Raw genomic sequence first — 22857 nt, forward strand, 5'->3', positions numbered from 1 at the left:
TATAATTATACAATAAATCCCTTAATCATATGAAGTATTTACCAAGGAACATACGTTGAATTTTAAGTATGCCATTTGGATAAGTACGAACTATTCACACGTCAATGGGCCGTATGTTGAACTTCTTTAGCACCGTACGTGGCTAACCGTTCAACTCTGGCAGTGTGGTGTATCACCACTGCACTACCGCTACCCCCTGTATAATTAGAAGGTGTACAAACAGAATACGCACAATGCGACGCATGTACTGCGAGTGTAGGAATTGGTTTTTAATCTTTCAGAGTCAACATGACCGTACATTGTGGACTTCTGAATACCCGACATTTAACAGTGAAGACAATTCATTAAATAAGTCCCGATAAGCGTTAAGTAAAGTATAAAACCAGTCGTATCGTCATGCTTTCTGAGATTCACTTGAACTTTGGGCATGCTCCCTCTACCATGTAAGTAAATAAAATTATCTTTTCAATATGGAACAATATATATCATACAGAATTAAATTCCAGTGCAAATTGGTTGTACTTCACAGATACAGTGAGACTGTTGGATTAATATTCATATTAAACAGAATTTAATATATCATTTGTGTTAAAATCCTCATGTACAAAAAACACAAACATCAGTGTTTAATTGTGTGGTTTGTATTACTGCACTTACAAAAATATATAATTTGTTCACCTATCGTCACAATCACTGTGACCAATGAAAATAATACTGTGTTCTTTAGTGGTTGTATAATTGATACCTCTATTGGATCGGAATGAGAGATGTCATTCGCATCCAGCAGTGATCTCGCTGGAGATTAAAAAACTCCGGCACGACAGATGTGCGAAAGAGGTAAGAGGAGATTGGTTTTATATGATTGTAATCATCAAATAATAGAGGTCCCCCCCATAGCCAATTCTGTGGAAGGCAAAAGCATATGCTCACAGAGCAGAATTTGTGATGCATTGCGAGTTTAAATCAAATTCAGAACCATGTCTGAAAAGAGAACCGCTTTCAGAAATAACCACCAGTTCTCTGGTCCACACCCGATCCTTTCAAAACTCTTAAACTCTGTGAGCTGTGATTAGAACGATAATACATCTCGCACCAGGAGATCCATACCAAGGATCATGCCTGGAGGGTTCCCTGGATATGGACGTTTGGTAAATTAGATTTGTTTTGTGCAAACCAAAATGTTTGCATTACAAAAACCCCATGAATTTGGGGGCATAACGCTCAGACTTTGTACAAATAGATGAGTAGCATCCTCAGTGATGTACAGCCTCCTGCAGAGCTGTCACTTGCCTTTGCATGTGAGTGTTTCGTGTACGTGAGCTCACCATGATCCGGCAAAGCCTCCTCCCAGCCTTGTGTTGTTTCATCAATGTTTTCAGCAATCCAAATAATTTTTGGCAACTTGCATCAAGATCTTAGAAGCTAAGCAAAGTTGAGCCCGGCTACAACTTGAATGGAAGAGGCTTGTTAATACCTGGTGCTGTAGGCTTGGGCTGCGAGGTGGCCAGGAGGCAGCGGCGGCACACACATGGATTATTGAATCTATCTGTGGAGCTTTGATTGCTATTCCGACGTTATGGGTTTTCCCTGAGCACTCTGGTTTTCTCGCACGTGCCAAGCACATGGCATTGGCCCAAACATCCCAAGACAGGAGGACCCTCCTGAGTCTTGAGATTGAGGCGTGGGTGGGTACATAAACTATGCATTGCTATTGAGTAAAATGCTTGAAGAGAACAGACACCTGACCAAAAAACAAACTAATGTTTGCTCATCTAACACCACATGCCCTGCTTCCCAGATCAACAATAGTTATCAGTGCAGTTGGAATGGAAATAAATTGCTACGTGGCCCATAAGCTATAAAGAGTATTCAGCAAATGTGTTTTTTTTCTATTCTCCAACATATATACATCATATATATAATTCACTACATCAGTGAAAAATACGCGAATACAGTTACCACCGGCATATCAACATTCAATAAAACATTACTCTGCTCCGCTCATGGGGGATAACACGTTATAGAATCGAATTACCCTGTAAATTAACTTATCATATTCAGTTGACAAATAATCACGCACACCACAGTTGTCAGTCTCTAAACACGAAGTGACCATCTCCGTCTCTTCGTGCTGAACTTTTGTTCACGGTCCTCACTCCGGCCGTGCAGCTCGGCGACGTCAGACTTCTCAGTGTCGATTTTTTGTCACGAGGAAAACTAAAATGTGGTTCCTGAGGGCCTCCGCTGCTCAAACATCGTGTCAAGCCAAAGGCTGAGCCGGCCGTCGTGAGTACAGAGGTGCTGCGGCCCTCCTCTCTAGTCCGAGGACAGCGAGTGCGGCCTCTACTGACATCAGTCTCTTGTCACCACCGTCGCCACTCACTGCATCTTGTGCGGTTGCGACAATTGTTCAGGCATCTCCACCCTAACACAGGGCCTCCCAACCCGTACCAAATGAGTTAGATTTCTCTCTTTCACACACCATGGATTCATAGGCAGCTATCCGAGTGTCTTTGCAGAGCTCAGAACGGGCACTCGTGACATCTGTCCGCTATTGGCAGCAATTGGGTCGTGGTTATACAACTGACGAGGTTAAGCATATGCGCAGGCTTTCGGTTCATCGTGGCCAGCTTTGGAAAACTCTCGTTGCTACTGCTGTTGCTGCTGACGAGGTCTCTCTTGAGAGCTGGGCCCTGTACCGGGGGACATTACGGCTCTTCCAGTCCATGCTTTAGGAGACGACCGAGTTCGGCCGATCCCCTGTAATATCCGCCACAGCAGTGCCGCCATTCACAGCAGCACTGTCCTTGTCATCGGGCGGACAGGGAGGAACGCTCGGCGTGTTGTAGAGCTCCTGGGGAGAGTCGAGGGCCGGCAGAGCGCTGCGGTAGGCGTACGGCGCGTCCAGGTTGATGTAGGTGACGTTGAGGTTGATGTAGTGGTCTCCTTCGAGTGCGTCGAGCGTGGAAGTCAGCTCGGAGATGAGCGACGTGAACGTGGGCCGCATCTCTGGCTTGTGGCTCCAGCACTCCAGCATCAGTTGATACCTAACGGCACAGACGGGGAGAGAGACCAAGATAATTGCCAGCGTCATCTCCCTACGTGCGTTGGATTTCTCCAAGCAATGTTTTTCTCTCACATAAAAAATATACATTAAATATGCAATTACCCAAATGTCCGAATAAAGGACCCTTGTAAAATAGATATTTAAGGCACAGTGAGGCCTTCCTTGGAAAATTATGGACTATTTAACATTGGTGTTATTTAAAGCACTTATTTAGAAAAAAGGGGAACAACTATGCATTTAGTTGGGTATGATGGCAACAAATGAGGTAGGGCAATTCCAAACAGGGCAGTAGAAAGCAGGGCATTATAAGGCCAGACAGGACAAAGCAAGGTAGCTTAAGGAACGGCAGCACAACGAAGGCTATTTAAGGATAGTTTCCCACACCTCCGATTAGCACGGTTGGTGACGCACAGTGCGAAAGAAGTTCAGCAACATACAACACGCAATGCAGAAGCAGCACGAGAGGCAGGGCAGCGCGAGGCTGGACTCACAAGTCATCGGGGCAGTACTCGGGCTGCAGCAAGCGGCGGCCCCTCAGCAGGTAGGGCGTGAGGTCGTAGGGGTCCACGTCGGAGTAGGGGAAGGCCCCCCTTGTCAGTAGCTCCCACACCAGCACGCCAAACGACCACTGCAGGCGGGAAAAGTGGGGTGGGGGGCAGGGTACGGGAACAAGCGTTGGTCCTCACAGACATCCGACACATCCTCGATATACTTCTGGCCACTGTTACATTAAGGAGCTGCCAGCTTAGAATAATGTCAATAAGTGCGCTCAAAATTCCCTCACGTTTTGCTCGGGATGGAAAAGTAAGCAGGTATCTGTGTGGGGCTACGATGTGGGAAACACAGGGGCAGCACAGCAAAATCCATTGCTGTAGCATGCTCCTACGCTCCCACGTCTACGCAACCGTTCCTTCACCAACACGCACTGCCAGCTGCACCATCGTGGGGCACGCAGGGGGTGGGGGGGGGGACTTGCCACATCGGACTTGGTGGTGAACTTCTGAGTCTGCAGGCTCTCGGGCGCCATCCACTTGACGGGCAGCTTGGCGCCACGGTGCGCCGTCACGCTGTAGTATTCCTTGTCCACCACGTCCCTCGCCAGCCCAAAGTCTGCCACTTTCACCGTGAACGTCTCGTCGAGCCTGCACACAAATCCCCGAACGTGTGGGTGATGACGTCAGCTGTGGTGCAACATCGGTCGTGGGCTCTGCCCAGTGCAAGGAATGTAAAGGGGCCACCCCCTGTCCAATGTCCCCCTCTGTCTTCATAGCCAAGCATTTGGGGCCACACCGGCCCCGAAGCCCCAGTGGCAGGTGTGATACCTTCACACTCAATTTCTACACTACTGGATCGCAAAAAATTGAATGGCTCTGCATAGGAGTGGCTCCAGGCTCCAGTTTGACATGACAAAAACTCCATGCCTGGTTTTTCAATTCATCAAAATATACGTGGCTCTACTTTTGTTGATGTGGTCATTGGAATGCAGCAACAAGGAAATTGGAGTGCATTTATTAACAAACAACACTACATATTGATAACTGCAATTTTATGATGTATCGATTTCGCAACAAAAAATTAATCCTTACACTCACGATATATGTGTCGCGTAGAATTGTGTGTAATCGTTAATTACAATGAAATTGTTTTTGTAATAATACATTGTTGTTTTAAACTTCTAATTGTCAATGGGAGAAGCGGATGCAACACAGTGACCGGCTACATTTAGTCAGATTCAAAATGGAATTAGCCATTGAGAGACCAGTATGTACTGAACTGTTGTGACTGAGTCATTGATATAAATCCTAATGATATGTCTAGTGAGCTGAATGGCACAAGTACATATAGTCGAGTCTTTGCTTATAACTATAGAGTATTTTTAATATAGATTATGGCACAGAGGTTGATAGTTTTCTCATTGGGCAAGTTCAGCCTAAAGTTCAACGTTACTTTATGTACTTTTTGGTTCTTTCGGTAAAGTCACGTAAATAGATAAATAACTAATAGATCACGACGTTTCGATAGCAACACAATCCATCGTCTTCAGGTGAAACAATACAGCAGGCGGACTGTTGAGGCAGGAGGAAATGTAGCGAGAGAGCTACTGCAACCAGAGGTTATAGACGTTTGTGGTGGGTACAACCCAAGGGTAAGCGGGCGGGGCTAGGGATGGAATTTGCAGGTAAATGTAAGATCGCAAAGCTAGGCATACCTCGGCTAATCCGAGGGGGGGAGGGAGGGGAGGGGAATCCGTAACGGGCGAGAGGGTGGGGGTGAAATTTACAGAGGGAAAAAGGTGATAGAGAAGATAGATGCAAAATTTAGCAATCTTTGGAAGGACTTTGATCAACCAGGTATAGTGTTAACTGTTGTGTTGGCCGACTCTCTGAGTTGCATTACATCTCTAAGTTTGATATCTTTTTTCTCTCTATCACCTTGTTCCCTCTGTAAATAGTTTCTTGTGTCTGTGTGTGTCCAACTCACATGCAGTTCCGCGCAGCGAGGTCTCTGTGCACAAATTTCTTGAGTGCCAGGTATTCCATGCCTTTGGCCACCTGGAGACCAAATCCTATGAGGTCCTTGACCGTGGGATTCTGGAAAATCGACGTGGCAAAAGAGTAACGCGATTCATTCGCAATCCAGCACGATGAAGGAAAAGCAACACACCATGTGGATCAAAGCATGGACATTGGCAAATACGATGGAACAAAAGCTGAAAAGTGCACAAACAAGCGTGAAGAGGCGTACGCTGGGAATTAAATTGAGAGTCAAAGCGAGGGTTGTAGAATGTAAGCAGGGTGAATGACATAATTCAAATCGCTAAGAAAGTAAGACACACGGCAAGAAAGCGATGATGGTTCAGACCAACGATGGAGTAGCAGCCAAAGGGGTTGAATAATGCATTGAGAGGATGTCTGCCGCGGAGATGGAGCGATGAAATCAGCTCATGTGCACTGGAGGTCTATCCCGAATGACGCTATAAAACAACTTTGAGAAAAGTAGAGGCCAACTTGAGTGTTAAAATTGGCAAATGCTTGAGGCAGGGGCAATGTCTGCACTAACCTTACGGGGTCCCGGCGCTGGACTTTAACGAAGCAACTTGAAATTAACTATTTGGCCTTCGAATGACGTGCTAAGAATTTCATATCAGGATTGAGCAAGAACCTTGATCATCCTGAGCAAACCACGGCACGATAACATTGTATAGGTAAGGTGAGGAGGACGTTGCCATTGGCGACTGCTCTGTGAGCCACCACGTCCCCACTGTACGGAACTCCCTTCCCAGGCAGCTCTACCGAGTCTGTGTCTCTGCTTCAAGTCTCTCTTCAAAATCTTCCTCTTCAACCCCGCGCCTTAACACCCCCACTTAATTGCTCCTTTCTGTCCTTCCCTTGCTCCTTCCCTCCTTTTCCCTGGCATTCTCCGGCGACTGCTACACTATGCACAAACAGGTTGTGTTACAGTCACGCCTGTCCCAAGTTGTGGGCAGTCGAGGCCAGTGCTGCAAAAGCAATTCCTGCGCCGTGCTTTTATGCTCCCAACGTCTGCACTCTCTGGCTTCACTAAACTCACACCGACCAGCGTGGTGAAGTATGGTCAGATGAACCCAATGGAGAGACCCTTGTCCGGCAGTCGACTGACAAAAGGGATGTGAATGAACATTATTTATTTATATGTATTAACTTTAACTTCTTTCGCACCTTACGTAGCAAACTGTGCTCATCATAGGTGCCGGAGAAGGACAACAAACTAAACACAAAAAGCAGTTCTTAAGAAGTCAGTTTTCAATATAGATTTAAAAGTGCATAGCTCAAGTGGCTTCCTAATATTGGAAGGAAGAGCGTTCCAGACGGCCTGCAGAAGCGCGATGCGGTGACCGCCTTCTGTTCGATGGTCAGCCAAAAGCCGCCGCTGCTGCCGCTACGAGGACGTACGTACGTACACAGGTGGCAGATCAAACTACGAACGCGGGAAACGCAGGCGAGGCACGGGCGGCTTTACGGAACGCGCCGCCCGACCGCGGCGGCGGCTCACCCGCTCCTCGTCGCGGATGAAGTGGCACAGATCCCCGTGCTGCATGAAGGGCAGCACGACGAGAGGCAGACCGTGGGTGGGCACGCAGATGCCGAGGAGCGACAGCACGTTGTGGTGGTGGAAGCCCTTCATGATGATGCCCTCTCGCAGGAACTGCTCCACCTCCTCCACCTCCGTGATCCCTGCGCAGAGACATGCAGCGGAGTGACGTGCGTGTGCGCGCGCGTAGGAATATAACGTAGCGGTTAGCGTGCTGCGCTACGAATCCGGCGTCCCGGGTTCGATTCCCGCTAACGGCTAACACCCAGTGACGATTATCTGAATCGGTCCTGGGCCTCTACTAGGTCAGCTCTGCCTCAAATGAGTATTTGGTGCAGTGTGTAAAAACATCGCCACTGGGGAGATAAAGGCAGTCGGACGTGGTGTTGGCTACCCACCCCACCGTGTATCGTGCTGGCCTTCATAGGTGCTACTTGCTGACAGCACTTGCCCCAACAGTTGGTTAAGGCTAAACGGGGGGTCTTTGTAGGAATGTAGTGATTCACCTGGTCCCATCCTGCTTGCTTTGCAATTCCGCGAGTGTTCATGATTCAATCAATTATTTGTGAATCAATTAATTGCTGCAATTCAATGAATGATCACTATTTTTAACGTGGCAAATTGGTCCAATCAACTTATATTTTTTTATCCACTGTGCCATGTTGTAGTACTACTAGTGGTATCATGACTGTAATTGTTACTTTTAATCAATGGAACGATGCTTAATTTTGAGCCGAGTATTCTAGTCAATGGCAGTGCAGCAAATAGGTTGGTTGACCTTTCTGTGCAACATTTGAGTTTTATTCGCACGCACGCGCGTGTGTGTGTGTGTGGGGTTTGCATCGGCCAGTCATCTCGGTCAGTCGACCCATGGCACCTGCTGGGTCTGTCCCGTGACCTCCTGCCAGCGGGCGTTCGACACTTCACGTGGCCTTAAAGTGGCACAAGCGTTGTGGTGATGTCACCGCTACTCAGTGGCGAATGGCAGTTGTTGTTGTTGTTGTGTGGGGTTTGTACAAGCACTCCAGAGTTCCCGCACTTGGAAAAAAAACCGACCCAGAGATTGGTCAAATATCTTAAGCAGTAAAACTGACCCGAGATAAAAACATCAGTTTGAATGCAAATCAACAAATTTAAATTTACAATAAACCCTTAATGGCGACTTTTGGTGTTGGGGTTTTGCTGTATTTTTTTTTAATTAACTTCACATTATTATTTTAAGGTTTAAAAGGGAAACTAACAAAATTTACAGTATATTGCAATCAGCCATTCTGTTTTGTTAATATCGAAGTAATTTGCTTGGCAGTACAAGCTTTCGCACATACACGCTATGCAGCTGAACAGAAGGAGATGTAGATAGTAACGGAATGCCGAGCAAGTTTAAAACGAGCACGCCTCTCGTAATCCGTTACATTGCCGCCAAGCGAGGGTATTTTGTATCGAACCGGCACGTTGGCTCTTTTCTGTTACGCGTAAACAAAACAAAAAACAGCAGGTCACTGCGAGCCAGCGGAAATTATCACTGACCCCGTCATTAATAATAAAAACACGTGCTTCATACCCCAACGCTTTCCGCAAGCGACGAGAAAGCCCATCGCTGCGGGGAAATGCGCAAAAGAAAAAAAAAGGCGGTGTGTGTGTGACCCCTGAGGAGGGGCCCCCATGTGAGAACGGGAGAAATCGGTGAATAAAATATGAACGCGCAACTCACTGTTCAAGGACTTCACGGCACAAACGATCTCCTTGTTGCTTTTAGAGTCTTTCAGAGAGCCATGGTAAACGCAGCCAAAGTGACCTGCAACAACACGCGTTTCGGATTTATTGTCAAATGTCATGAAATGTGCGTTTATGATTATTGTTGTTGTCGTCGTCGTTGTTTCAACCGGCTTCGTTACAGTGTCGTCATAGTCGCAGAGTTATCACTGCTGTCACAAATCATAAGTTGAACAGAAGCAATATCATCTTCTGTTGTAAAATCTACCTCATTGATAATTAACCCATCGAATATAATGTATAAACACATCTACCAAGTATGGAGTTCTAAGCACCAATTTCAGTAAATTTCCCATTTATAACGATTACTTTAACAATCCACATTTTTTCATTTTCGTATTCTGTTTATTTTGCACTCTCCAGGTCTTGAATTTTCTCTTTCTCACATCGCTCCTCACTCCACGCTGTCTTTTCCTCTTCACACACCTTTGGCGCGCTCTCTCCCTTTGCCCCTTTCCCTTCTTCGCCTATTTCACTCTCTCTCCCTCCCTATTTCCTTCCTCATCTGTCTATCTCTCTCCCCAGGTCTCCCTCGGAGGAGACTTTTGTCTCAACGGGCTTTCACCTCGTCGTTCTCTCTCCATCTGCTTGTTCTCTCTTAACCTCTCATTTGTCACTGCATCTTTCTCCTCGTCCCCCTGCCTTGTTCCATCTCTCGAGCCTCTCTGTTCCTCTATTCAGCTCTGTCATTCACTCCTCTTCTCCCTCCATTGTACTTCTCTATCATAACCAACCCCCCGAATATTTGTACATCTTCACTCTTCCTCGCATGATGCACCCAGATTATTTCACTGCTAGAAGTTTCCACGTGAGAAGCCATTTTGTTGAGCCATCATTTGTGGCAAGGTCACTTCTGAAAAATAAGTTAAAAACCTTCGTGGGCTTTACCTAGTAATGTAAAAAAAATTGTAGTTTTATTTGTATATTTTCTAAAGCGATTTATTTACCTTTCCTATGCTTTGCATCATGTTTTTATATATTGTTTGCTGTTGTAACGTTCTGACCCGCCCCGACTGGACATCTATGAAAAAAAAACTGTATCGCTCATCAGATCCCTCAAGTATAAATAAACACCTCCTCCTCACCCTTGCCGATGATGCGATCTCCGTGCACGCTCAGCTCCGACTCTGGGATGAGCACGGGCCGCACCTCGTCGAGCAGCGCGGGGTTCAGGAGGTCAAGCCTCAGCACCTCCACCGAGGTCATCTGCCTGACCCCCCCGACCCCCCCTCGGTCCCCTACCCGGTAGCCGGGGCTGAACACCGGGCCCCATGACTCGGCGGAGCCTGACGGCACACCGGCAAGTTCATGCTCTGAGCCACAGGGAGCCACAGCAAACATGCATTTTAAAAGAAACATTATATTCAGTCAGATGAATAGGTACACATTTGTCCCGATGTTATGCCATTTAATAACAAGTCACGAGACAAATGTCCTCTCGGAACTGTCGCAGAGCAATGCATCGCAGCCCCCGTGTTTGAGAATGGCTCATGGAAGAAGATATCACAGAACTAGAGCGTGTCCTTGAATAAGCATCACAAAAGGAGTTTTGTTATGGGGGACCCTAAAATGTGAAAAGGTATAATTTTAGTATTTTTATTTCTTAGCTTTGCAGAAACGTCACGTATAATCATCTCTGCGGGGCTTTAATAAGTTTTCCACCAGTGTGGTCAAAGCGATCTGTCAGCAGTGACAGAAGTGGTTGTGACATCATCTTCCGCGACCATTCTCTGACACAAGGTGGTGCCAATCGCTGCGAGAACTTTGCAAGTAAACATTATTTCATGACAATGAAGACGATAGTAGCATTTTTATAAATAAAAGAAAGACATACAATCTGCAAAATTCTGAGACTACGTAGTCAACGTGTGTATGTTGAATTTCTATCGCACCATACGTAGCCAACTGTGCTAATCGGTGGTGCGGGGGAAGGATACCAAACGAAAGACAACAACAAAGCGCTTCCGATGAATCCACTGCTGGCCTAGACTCTCGTGCCCCGCCCACTCCGTTCTGACACTTGGGCGATGCCCATTTTAAAGTTTTATAAACAGTCGCATTTAGAGGCTTACCCCCCTTTTCTCTCCGCCTGATGACGACCGCTTGTGTTGCGATCGAAACGTGGTAGTTTTTTAAAAATTTATTTTCATCAATTTGAACCTATCTACGTGACTTTACTGAAAGACCCAAAGAATGCGCTTCCAAAGAAATCAGTTTTAAATCTGAGTCAGGCGTCCGCACCGCTCAGGAGAGGCTCCCTGTAGTCGGTGTTGGGCCGCAGTAGGGTGGACATCTCCACGCGGCTGTTTCGCCGATCCTCTGACAACAGCTCCAGGTTGGGGTGTCCATTCACGGCCGCGTGGTTGGAGCCTGAAACAGTCAACGAGAGCGGCGCGTGCGGCCGGTTCCTTCACGAAAGACAAAGACGGAGTCGCCGAGTGGCATCGCATAGGGGAGCGTATGACTTGGTCCCCGATGCACAGCAGCCCACACGTTAAACGAGATTTATCGCGAACAATAATTTTTTTTAGGTTAGATTGCGTTAATATAAATGTGTCATTAACCCCGCGACCATCCGACACAGCCAATTAGTAAGGTTTGCCACGTAAACAAAACGTGCCAATTAGTTACTATTATGCCATAATCGCCTGATGAAGCTGGTTGTAATTACGAGCGAAACGTCGTTACTCAAATTGTAAATGTTGTGGGTTTATACTCCATCACACCGGTGCGCTGAAGTAGTAATGAAGTGGCACGTTTTGTTTACGTGACAAACGTGATTTAAAAGTGCATAGCTCCAATTGCATCCTAATATCGGCTGCAGGAGCGCATCTGAACGGGCGCGATGCGGCGACCGTTTTTGTTCGATGGCCAGCCAAAAGCCTCGTATCGCACGAGGTCTCCCTCATATTGCACCGTCCCAGTTCGTGGAATCCGGGGGATTGGCGCCGCCGCCATTGCTGCCGCCGCTACCTTTCTTCCTGAAGCGTTGGGCGCGCAGCACGGCGAACGCGGCGATGGCGATGACCAGGGCGGCCATGAGGAGGCCGACGACGACGCCCACCGTGTGGTTGTGGCGCGGTGGCAGCTTCACCTCCTCTAGGACGCGCTTCAGCTGACACAGGTTCACCTGAGCGTGACGCAAAACACGCGCGAGGGTGAGAGCGAGCGAGCGAGCTCCCCATAGCGTCTCTGCAAGATCGTTTTGGCGATACGCGACTGCCCTACCTCCTAACTTCCATTACTATTGTTATTATCATCATCATCATCATCAACTATGATCAATCCATTGCTGGATGAAAGCCTCTCAAACCCGCCACATTATCTTGGTCCATCGGTGTAACAATCCGCCCAACACTTGCACACGTGCTGATTTAATCATTGCTCCATTCTAGCGGCAGATAACCTCTCAGACATGTTCCTGGTTGTGTTGCCTGTCGACGATTAATCTTACTTTTACTGTTCTTGATGACAACAATAAAAATTCGCAACTGAACTTTACCGTCCTTGATGGCGATGATGAAAATAAAAATGATTGACGGTGATTAACTGTGACAAAAAAAATTAGAGTAAATTTGTATTTAAATACAATGGCTTTTTTGTAGCAAGAAAAGCAATAGTGGCAGTGAGGTCATGTGACTAGGCGCATATAATGGCAGAGTGCCTGTATTCTTGCAATGGCGGCTACCGCTATGGAAAGTCGCGACCAGTCCAGAAAATCTACACCTAACGGGTGCCAACAATTATGAAAATACAATGTTATCTGATGATGATGATGATGATGGCGACAATGACAATCGGTTTGACCTAAGGCAGGGCTGGGGAACCTTTCCACACTGAGCGCCAAATCGGACTTTGAAACACCGTTGGCAGGACATACATTGACTGTGTGTACGGAACTACTTGTAAGACAACAGGTGACGAAGCATGCAAAAGATAGTAACATATTGTTGCTCGGTCAAAAACATTTCCCTCGAATACCCGATAAGTTCAAATAAGATGCTTGCAGTGACAGATAAATATCTTTTGTGGACTGTTTTGAAGTGGCAGGCCTCAGGTGACCATGGGCCGTATAAAATGGAGTAACGGATCGTATCGAGCCAGAGGTCGGTTATTGTAATTTAACTTAACACGTAGATTTCCGCATCATATCATTTTGGATTAGGCTACGTAAAAGATCTGGTCAAATTTGTGTTGTGTGACCCTCTACCATCTGACATAGCCAAACAAATGCAATTGTCATGTGTATAAGCATTACGCAAAGCAATTATTAGCGTTTCAGCTCACCAGTGAGTTGAACAATTGTCACAAGTAAAATTTAGCACGTACGTCTCAATTCCTGGATTTAAATCGGACTTCCTGGATCCTATCCTGAAGATGCTTGACAGAGTCTCAAGCGAAACGTCGTATCTAAATGGTAAAATTCCGGTGCAGGGTCTCACGAGAGAAATTTGGCCAAATTATGACGTGGCCTAAGCTAAATATTAAATTACAATCCTCATATTATCACTCACCGACAGCGGCAGGCTGTCTCTGGGTGACTCAGCCATGGCTTCCCCTGGGATCTTGCACGACACCCACGTGGGGCCCACGGTCACATCACCGCACCTCCACGTGTCCACCATCAGCGTCACTTGGTACAACTGCACCAGCTTTGCAAGCGCCTCGCTCTGCAAGTGTAGCAGGCACACGCAAACGCACACAGACGGAGCACGTGAGCATACTGTGTTCAGTGCTCGACAGATTTCCACTGGGTTTCGAATGAAAAGCAGAAATAACTCAACGTATTCAAATATATTCCAGTAAATCATTATTATTATTATTATTATCTTAAAAGTATGAAGACTAGGGGCAGGACTCGTCGGAGTAACAATCCACCCAGTGCCTGCACAGGAGCCGATTCACCGCTCTATCCCCTCGGTAAACATCGGCTTGGGCGCGATCCCTCCCTTGGCTGCCACCCGGTAATTTGTCTCTATCCAGCGGCCATCACCGCTGGCTGTCGACGTGTCCTGTCCAAGCTCGCTTACTTCTCTTAACAGTCAGAACGATATCACCCGTTTGTTCTCAAATACACGCGTTCCCGTTTGACCACTCGTAGAATTAAAGCGTACATAAAAGACCGAGTGGGAATTAATTCATGCACTCCATTAATGTTTAGCGCCGATCTCTAGGCTACGTACACCCAGCCACCCGGAGGACTAATATCGAGGGTCACATAACGGTGATGTTGATCTGGGAGCCGGAGGTGGTGATCACGGTTGGGTTGGCGATGGGCAGCATGAAGAAGGGCGGCTTCTTGAGGTAGTTCATGCTGAACCTGCCCACGTTGATTCCGTCAAACTTGAAGGTGAGCTGCGCGATGCCTGGGCCCTGTGCAGGCTCGGGAGCCAGGCACAACATCTCCAAGCCATGTTCCATCACCACACAGTCCTACAGAGGAGGAAACCACCAGTGCCACATGCCAAAGCCCGTATCAATAATAATAACAACGTACAGTTTCATCTTCTTGGTTCTTTTGGTAAAGTCACGTAGAAGGAAATAATAAAATAAAAATAAAACATAACAAAAATATGATTATTTCCCTTCTACGTGACTTTACCGAAAGAACCAAGAAGATGAATCCCTGCAGTCACGAAAGCTTTAAATCGAAACGTACAGTTTATTATCAATTTCCTTCTGGAGGAAGGCCTCCTCCCCCAATGCCGCATTTGACAAAGTTTGTTACATGCCAATAATGTGTACTTTTATCATTCTCAGCACGTAGAACATATAGGTCAAGTGGTAACGAGGTTGGGACAATCAGCTCGCACACTTGAGAGAACACGGTTTCATGACGGGTGGCTGCAAACCACGATTGGAACCCAGAAAATCTTAGCGGGTGGCAGCAGATCGAGAGTCCCCGTGCCCCCGAGGTACCCGCCCACCTCCCCGCCGCGGCGCCCGGCAGGCTCCAGCTACCTTGGTGCTCCCCGTTGAGCTCGACTCGTGGATGACTATCTGGGGGTGGAGCACCGAGTCGAGATTCGAGCCGAACACGTTGACGTGACAGTCCCCGCTGCTGCACACGAGGGAGGCACAAACATTGGACGAAAACGGATTTCGGCTCGTAAAAAGGAGGGAAGAAAAATGTTGCACAAGCGGTTTCAACGCACGTTTGTCCTCATAATGTAAATGCTTACACCGAGCTCTCAATACTCAGTCGCTGTTTTTGAGTTGTATGCCTTTTGGCGTCATCTGGTCCAACACCAGTGGTGACTAGGCTCTAAGAAAAGCCGTCTCGGGTGTGGACCAATCACTTTCAAGGACAGTGCATATCATTATCAAAGTTGTCTCTTTTTGTTTGCATGTTGACTGCAAGGTTATTGCAAACATGATCCCTTGTATAAAGCTGCCAGTTTTGGTGCCAGATAAAAGGGTAAAAACGTATTACTACTTCATTATGAATGTATGTGTGTTCAACTTCTTTCGCACCGTACGTAGCCAACCGTGCTAATCGGAGGTGTGGGAGGACAGCAAACTCGGAGGTGCCAGGGAAGGACAACAAAAATTAGCAATAATAACGTTACATTCCAGGTTGTACAGAATGTGATGTCACACGGGTGTACGATATGTGACGTCGTGAGATGACGTCACACGGAAAGACACCATCACCTTGATCACCAAGACAAATTCTTTTTGCACAGCTTTTTTATCACCACATTTTTTTCTATAATCCTTTGATGTACTTTCTCGACAGTAGATATCTAACGACAAGATAAATTTACACTAAAACGTGTATTTGCGATGGGTTATGTTCACAAGATACATTGTGACTACCCTGGATAGTCGCTGTGCGGAATATAAATATCAAAATAATTAAGCGGTCAAGCCAAGTCACGTGTGAGAGAGTCCTCTTCATTTTTCTTCGACCAGGAATCTCTCACCCAATGAAGGTGCTGCTGGGATGGATGCTGGAGATGTTGGGGTCCGGGCGATAGCGGAACGCTTGGGTGGGGGACATGGAGTTATCGATCTTACAGACGACGGGAAGTTCTTCCAGCGCGGTGTGCTTGGGAGTAGTGCACACGATCGTTGTTTCTGTAAAGCTGTCGCACAAAGACAAAAATTCGCCCGTGGAGCCTTAACAGAATTTTGGGGCAGGTGCTGTTAGCGAGCACCTATTAAGGCTGGCACGGTACACGGGACGGTGGGTGGCCAGCACCACGCCCGACCGCGTTTGTCTCCCCAGTGGCGATGTTTACACACAGGTACTCATTTAAGGCTGAGTCGACTTAGGGGAGGCACCATGACCAGTTAAGATAATTGTCACTGGTGTTGGCCGTGAGCAGGAATCACCTGTGCTTGAATCAGAATACCTTGCGGATCTCGTCAAGGAGTATAAACCATCACGTGAATTCCAGTCATCCTCGCAGCAGTGGCTTCTGGCTGTCCATTGAACAAAGATGGTCACTGCATCGCGCGAATTCAGATGTGGTTCTGCGGCCGTCTGGAACGCTCTTCCTGAGTAAGCCACTGGAGCTATGCACTTGTAAATCTAGACTCTGAGGCCTGTATATTTGGAGTTTGCATGTCTCTCTCCCAGTGGTCGTGTGGATTTTTCTCTCCGGGTCTTCCGGGTTTTCCCTCCACATTTAGAATCAACACGCATTTAGAGAATTCGGCTGCTATACATTTCCACGTGATAAAAAGCCACTTCGTTGAGCTATCATTTGTGGTAGCCAGGTCGCTTCTGAAAGAGAGCTACATAGCTCAAGTGGCCCTTATCTGGCAAGATAAAAAAACTTTGTTTAGCAATAAAAATTCGCGGCCGTACCTGACAACGAGGCAGGGCTTGCCTCCGACTAGGACCTGCCGATCGGAGCCGGCGGAGAGGTGTTTCCCCTCCAGCGTGAGCAGAGTCATCCCGGAAAGCGGGCCGAACGCGGGCGAGATCTTTGTCACCTCTGGGACCTGCGCCCCTCGGCAGCGACACGCACACAGCCGCTGGTCACGACTTGGAAGGCGGTGGCCACAACGGCACTGGCGGGGGAGTTTCCAGCTGTGAGGGGGAATTGAACTCGGGTGACCGGGTTCGTAGCGCAGTGTGCTAACCGCTGCACTCTCGCGCTCCACACACAAAGATAAATGTCCCCTGTATTGCCTTTTAACGGGCTGTAGGGGCAATTGCCATTCGCGAGCACCAATGAAGGCTGATACCGCGCATGGGGGGGGGGGGGGGCGGGATGGTCAGCCTCATGGATGGCCAGACACACGTTTAAGGCTGAGTCAACCTAGGAGAGGCCCAGAACCGGTTTAAATATTCTTCATACACAAGCATGCACGCGAGTACACACACGCACGCGCGCAGCGCACCGGGTAACTCACCACAAATTCAAATCCCTCCACGAGGGTGGAGCCCCCCCTGGGGGTGGTGACGTTCACTTGCACGACGCGGCCGAGCTTCTCCTGACTGCTCGTCGGCCCCAGGACGCACACCAGGCTGTTGGCGATGACACACGTGCTCACCACAGCTCCAAGTGAAACGTCGCATTTCACCGATTCATTAATTTGGTCGTGAGGATTGTCCTTCAACTTTCGGGTGAGCTGAATCGATAATAAATTACTGTGCACACGAACCGTGATTTTGTTTTTCTACGTCAGATGGCTGGGGGTGGGAGGGGTTCATGACAAGAATTTGGTCAGGCCATTATGTGGATTAATGCTAAATCAATTATTAATCTGTATATACATATGTACGATAACACACGCAAATATTTCCCATTTAAACTTGTTATTAGGCTCTATTTTCCAGTGGGCCACGTAACAAAACTTGTCGTGTGCTGGTGGGCCATTTTACGTCACGTGTTATGATATCACATGGTGTTGTGATGCCATAACGTTCATATATGTGACCACCAATCTGTACCTCTTGTATCCAGGTCTTTCCTCTCTCTTGCTCCTCTCACATTCATTTCAATAACCGTCACCTGCGCTGCATCCCACAGCTCTCTCAATTCAAACTCTTGTTCGCCTCCGCTTCATCCCACTAATCCGTCTTCTCTCCGAGCGCCACCGCGAGTTCATCGGACCTCTACACGTCGCCGATTCGGCATTGTTAAGCAACAAGGAATCACGGAGTGCACCGGCCTGCGCACAACCAACCGGTCTGATGGCTGCGAGACGCCCGACTTAGTTTGGACCTGTCAGACCGACGCCCATCGACACGCCGCCTCATGCCGCCCTCGAACTTCTGCGTCGCTATCCGACCACACGGCACAAGACCTGGAGCTACTGGAAACGACTCCCAGGTCCACCCAGACGCAAGTGACTGTGGCAGGTCAACATAAATCCTGGGGCCTTGATGAAAAAATCTTGGTCAACTAAGGTGGGTCGGTCAATGTTGAGGAGGGCGCTACGACTCCGCTTGTCAAGCATATCAGCGAGTGAGTCTACGAGTGAGTCTGCGAGTGAGTCTGCGAGTGAGCCTGCCACCAAGTCTGTGAGTGAGTCTGTGAGTGAGTCTGTGAGTGAGTCTGTGAGTGAGTCTGTGAGTGAGTCTGTGAGTGAGTCTGCGAGTGCGCCTGCCACCAAGTCTGTGAGTGAGTCTGTGAGTGAGTCTGTGAGTGAGTCTGTGAGCGAGTCTGCCACCAAGTCTGTGACTGAATCTACGAGTGAGTCTGTGAGTGAGTCTGTGAGTGAGCCTGTGAGTGAGTCTGCCACCAAGTCTATGAGTGAGTCTGTGAGTGAGTCTGTGAGTGAGTCTGCCACTAAGTCTGCGAGTGAGTCTGTGAGTGAGTCTGTGAGTGAGTCTGCCCCCAAGTCTGTGAGTGAGTCTGTGAGTGAGTCTGTGAGTGAGTCTGCCACTAAGTCTGTGAGTGAGCGAGTCTGTGAGCGAGTCTGTGAGCGAGTCTGTGAGTGAGTCTGCCACCAAGTCTGTGAGTGAGTCTGCGAGTGAGTCTACGAGTGAGCCTGCCACCAAGTCTGTGAGTGAGTCTGTGAGTGAGTCTGTGAGTGAGTCTGTGAGTGAGTCTGCGAGCGAGTCTTTCGTCGTGGCTCCGTGTCCCCTCGCGTACAGTGTGCCCTCGCGTACAGTGTGTCGTTGCTGTTTTGACGATCGAGGATGCAGTCCACTGCCCCGACAGTGACGGAGGTCTCCTCCTGGCGCCTGCTCGCGATGTCGTCCGTGATCTCCAGCAGGTGCTTCCCGCACAGCGTGAGCCGCGTGCCTCCTGACACCGGCGCCGACGTCGGAAAGAACTGCGGGAAAAATCCCGACGGGGCAAAAAAAATTCCACCTTTGAAAACGTTGTTTGTGTGTGAACGCCCGATTTCAAAGCGTCGTCACGCTTACAAAAGTGCGGGCCATCTCCATCTTCACTTGCGGCGCTGAGCTGGTTGATGATATTACACATGCCTATGGCAAGGGCGAGTTACTCCACGAGACAGTGACTGTTGACTTCACGCTAAATTCTAAACTGCATGTACAGATGATGGGTAAAATTGACCTCTGGGCAGGATGTGAACTCACACACATATCTGATAGTGAGTTAAGTCAAAATCATATTTTAAATTCTCAGAGATAGACTTTAGCAAGATTAAGTGCATATTCGGATTTTAAATAAATTGGAAAATGCACTTAATTTTGCTGAATTCAAGCTCTGAGAATTAAAAATACGAATTTCACTCAAGTGACGAACACCGATTTCTCAGCCTCCCACTGTGTGGACAACAGATCATGGATGGGATCTCAGAAGCAGTTCTGTAATGTCTGCTTCCACAGGCCATCCTCCAATGCAGGGTGCCGCCCTGCTGCGCCGACAGTTACGAATGCAATCTCCGCCTGACGACGCGGCGCCGATGGCACGCTCGTGGCCCCCTCACCTGGGAGACGACCGGAGGGCAGGAGTCCGAGCTCCAGCGCCCCCCCGCCGTGCACTCGAAGCTCTGCGAGCACGTCCCCGTGCTGCACCAGCCGCAGCGCGCAAAGGGAGGTGCGCGGATGCACGCGTCGCACGCCAGCAGGTGTGCACACCCTACGCCCTCTGGCGGTATCCGTGTCACCTGCGTGCGTCACGCACGGGAGGGGGCAGCGGCGGCCTGCGTTTTAAAAAGGCGCAAAGTCGTCACGTCCCGTGCGCTCGATGTAACCGGCGGTGGGGAGGCGCGGGGCGAGGGGTGAGGGGCGGGGGGGTCAGATCCCAGGAGCGACTGGGGGTGGTGTGCGGCAAATAACCGCATCCAAGTTAATGGAATTGTGACTCGGAAAACACTTGTAGACAGCAGCAGTGATGGATATTTGAAACCGGTCCGGGGCCTCACCAATGATGATTTAGCCTCAAATGAGTGACTGGTGCAGTGTGTAAACGTTGCCAATGGAGAGACAAGGCGGCTGGGCATAGTCCTGGTCACGTGACTGTTGCGTGCATCATGCTAGCCTTCATAGGTTGTAATGCCAATATGGGCGATCGTTGTATTTGTGTTCTTTGTGTGTGTGTGCATTGATGATCAATGCCCTGGCATGAGAGGGGCTTTGATGTACCATGGTATTTGTTTTAAGTACTAAATAAATGCAAGCGCTCATCAGCAATCACAAAAAACTGTGAGAACATTGTCTAATGCTCCCATGTTGGAATTTAATTATTTGACCAAAAATATGAGGTCACATTTTAATAGTGGCTTTTTTTACCACTTCAACCACACCATCACCTACCAGCTTGGTCACTCCCAAACAGATCTATGTATCAGTGAAAATGGGTCATAATTTTCCGGGATATTGGTGTAATCTGATATACATATATATTTCCTTATCAGCGCCATGCACACCTATTAGAGAGGATGTGGGTATTATTGAATTAAAATGCAATTACTGGAGGTCCATTAAAATGTTGGCCAACTAACAGCAGCACACGATGACATGGCAGTTTGAGACACCATCATCGTCATGGTCAGCACAACGCCAAAATAAAAATAAACCTCTCCCCATTTTGACCACTCAAGCTGTGTATTCTGCCAATGGTTTTATCTTGGAAAAATGGCCGGAAAATATTGCCAACAAGTCTCAAGACACCACCCCCCCCCCGGTGTACTCCACGTGCATTCAAAAGTCAAAAAATGTCAAATTAGTTTCCCGTTCAATTGAGCAACTGCTCGGTTCCGGTGTATAGAACTGAGCTCGTGGTGAACATTCCACATCCATATGGTGGGGGTGAGTTGTTGGATAGACCAAACAGTGACTTCCTCACAAAGCGGTAGCCTTTTAATCGACCCTGAAATGATGATGATGATGATGATGATGGGCTGAGTTGATTGCTGATCAGGATTCAAAAATACAACCTTCCAATGTGAGCTCTAAACTCTACTGCTGCTCCAGCTGGCTGGTACATTGTATTATTATAATAAGTGATGATATCATAGCATCTAGCCTATGATCAAATCACCGGGCATTTTCCCCATCCCATCATACCTAGATACCCAAGTAGGATTGAGCCTGCACAGTGCTTGAATGGGCGGCCAACATGTATGACAGTTGTAATAGGCTGTGAGGCTACATGGCGGGCAGCAAGTTCCATAGTTGCACTGCACTTCTATGTCCCCACGTCTATGCTCACCAGTTTTGGCGAGTTAGGGTAAAATAACCTGCTTGACCTGCATTGTGCTCAGAGGCCTTCATCAGCAGTGGATTGACAAAGGCCTGCACATGTACGCACCTTAATCAAGAGCGCCCCAGTTTGGAAATACGGGCGACATTCGAACTGCCGTGGGCCTGCATTTATATCCAGTTTTTAATTGTGACATGTTTTTTGTACGTTAATTTTTTTTGTACGTTCATTTTTTTGTGGGGATGTGTGAGGGGGGGGGAGGGTTGTGCAATTTGGTTTCTGGAACCAGAGGCAAGGGGCAATTCCCACGAGGTTGAGGTGGGGTAGCGGGAAGGAGGAGGAAGGGAGGGAAGCGGGAGGGTGGGGGGGGTGAAACACGGTAATCAAGCCGTGGCACCCGGGGGGAATTCTCCAAACACAATGCGGCCCCCGCAGCAGCAGCAGCATCACAGACCCGTTGGCTCTGGGGCTTACGGTAATCCATTTTCATCGTTTTGGGTGATAAGTTCACGAGAGCCGTCTACCTGAAACAACGGTGGTGCGAGCGCTCCGACTGGATTTAGCTCCTGGTGCCTGGAATTGAGATCCGGCGTGACAGTGCAGTACGTCACCCTCAAACTAAATTCCTCGTGAGGCACCGCGGGGTAAGTCTGTCCCGAGGTGACCAATTTACCTTCGCTAAAATACAAATGAGCTACAGCACAGCGCATGCCTGATGATGGCTAAAATACAAATGAGCTACAGCACAGCGCATGCCTGATGATGGCTAAAATACAAATGAGCTACAGCACAGCGCATGCCTGATGATGGCTAAAATACAAATGAGCTACAGCACAGCGCATGCCTGATGATGGCTAAAATACAAATGAGCTACAGCACAGCGCATGCCTGATGATGGCTAAAATACAAATGAGCTACAGCACAGCGCATGCCTGATGATGGCTAAAATACAAATGAGCTACAGCACAGCGCATGCCTGATGATGGCTAAAATACAAATGAGCTACAGCACAGCGCATGCCTGATGATGGCTAAAATACAAATGAGCTACAGCACAGCGCATGCCTGATGATGGCTAAAAGTGTCCCACGTCTCATGCCAAACACGCATACACAAAGACAAGGTCACCATCCTAACCTGAATCGGTGCTCTCCACACCATGTCACATGTGTTTAGTTATCATCAGGTGCGTCAACAAGGGTGTAGCGACTTCATTGGAATTCAGACGGAGGCAATTTGGTAAACTTGAGAAAACTCACTGTGGTGGGTCGATAACAAATGTAGTTTGGAATGCTTTGTTCCAGAGGAACAGTACCGAACTAGTCCTGGTTTGGCTTTCCACATCACAGCCAGTCTTATCCCCTTC

General features: G+C 48.1%; 1 protein-coding gene across 4 annotated transcripts in view; it reads right to left on the bottom strand.

The window, feature by feature from the left end:
• Window positions 1-248: 248 nt before the first annotated feature.
• The window catches only part of LOC144729470 (hepatocyte growth factor receptor-like), a 55149-nt gene continuing 32540 nt past the window's right edge, over window positions 249-22857 (bottom strand). For 2 of the 4 annotated variants that reach the window (XM_078609787.1, XM_078609790.1), the window contains exons 6-22: window positions 19775-19954; window positions 18984-19150; window positions 17279-17393; window positions 16728-16864; window positions 15838-15999; window positions 14873-14972; window positions 14135-14344; window positions 13426-13581; window positions 11885-12041; window positions 11153-11281; window positions 9997-10224; window positions 8850-8933; window positions 7100-7281; window positions 5549-5658; window positions 4044-4209; window positions 3559-3695; window positions 249-3047 (exon numbers count right to left, since the gene is read on the bottom strand). In XM_078609787.1, coding sequence (XP_078465913.1) covers window positions 2732-3047; window positions 3559-3695; window positions 4044-4209; window positions 5549-5658; window positions 7100-7281; window positions 8850-8933; window positions 9997-10224; window positions 11153-11281; window positions 11885-12041; window positions 13426-13581; window positions 14135-14344; window positions 14873-14972; window positions 15838-15999; window positions 16728-16864; window positions 17279-17393; window positions 18984-19150; window positions 19775-19954 — 2736 coding nt within the window. In that variant the 3' untranslated portion in view covers window positions 249-2731. The remainder of the gene's footprint in view (window positions 3048-3558; window positions 3696-4043; window positions 4210-5548; window positions 5659-7099; window positions 7282-8849; window positions 8934-9996; window positions 10225-11152; window positions 11282-11884; window positions 12042-13425; window positions 13582-14134; window positions 14345-14872; window positions 14973-15837; window positions 16000-16727; window positions 16865-17278; window positions 17394-18983; window positions 19151-19774; window positions 19955-22857) is intronic. The other 2 variants (XM_078609788.1, XM_078609789.1) reach the window with 2 other exon arrangements.

This window comes from Lampetra planeri, chromosome 32, assembly GCF_965212315.1.
Source record: "Lampetra planeri chromosome 32, kcLamPlan1.2.h2, whole genome shotgun sequence".
In the NCBI taxonomy this organism is placed as follows: domain Eukaryota; kingdom Metazoa; phylum Chordata; class Hyperoartia; order Petromyzontiformes; family Petromyzontidae; genus Lampetra; species Lampetra planeri.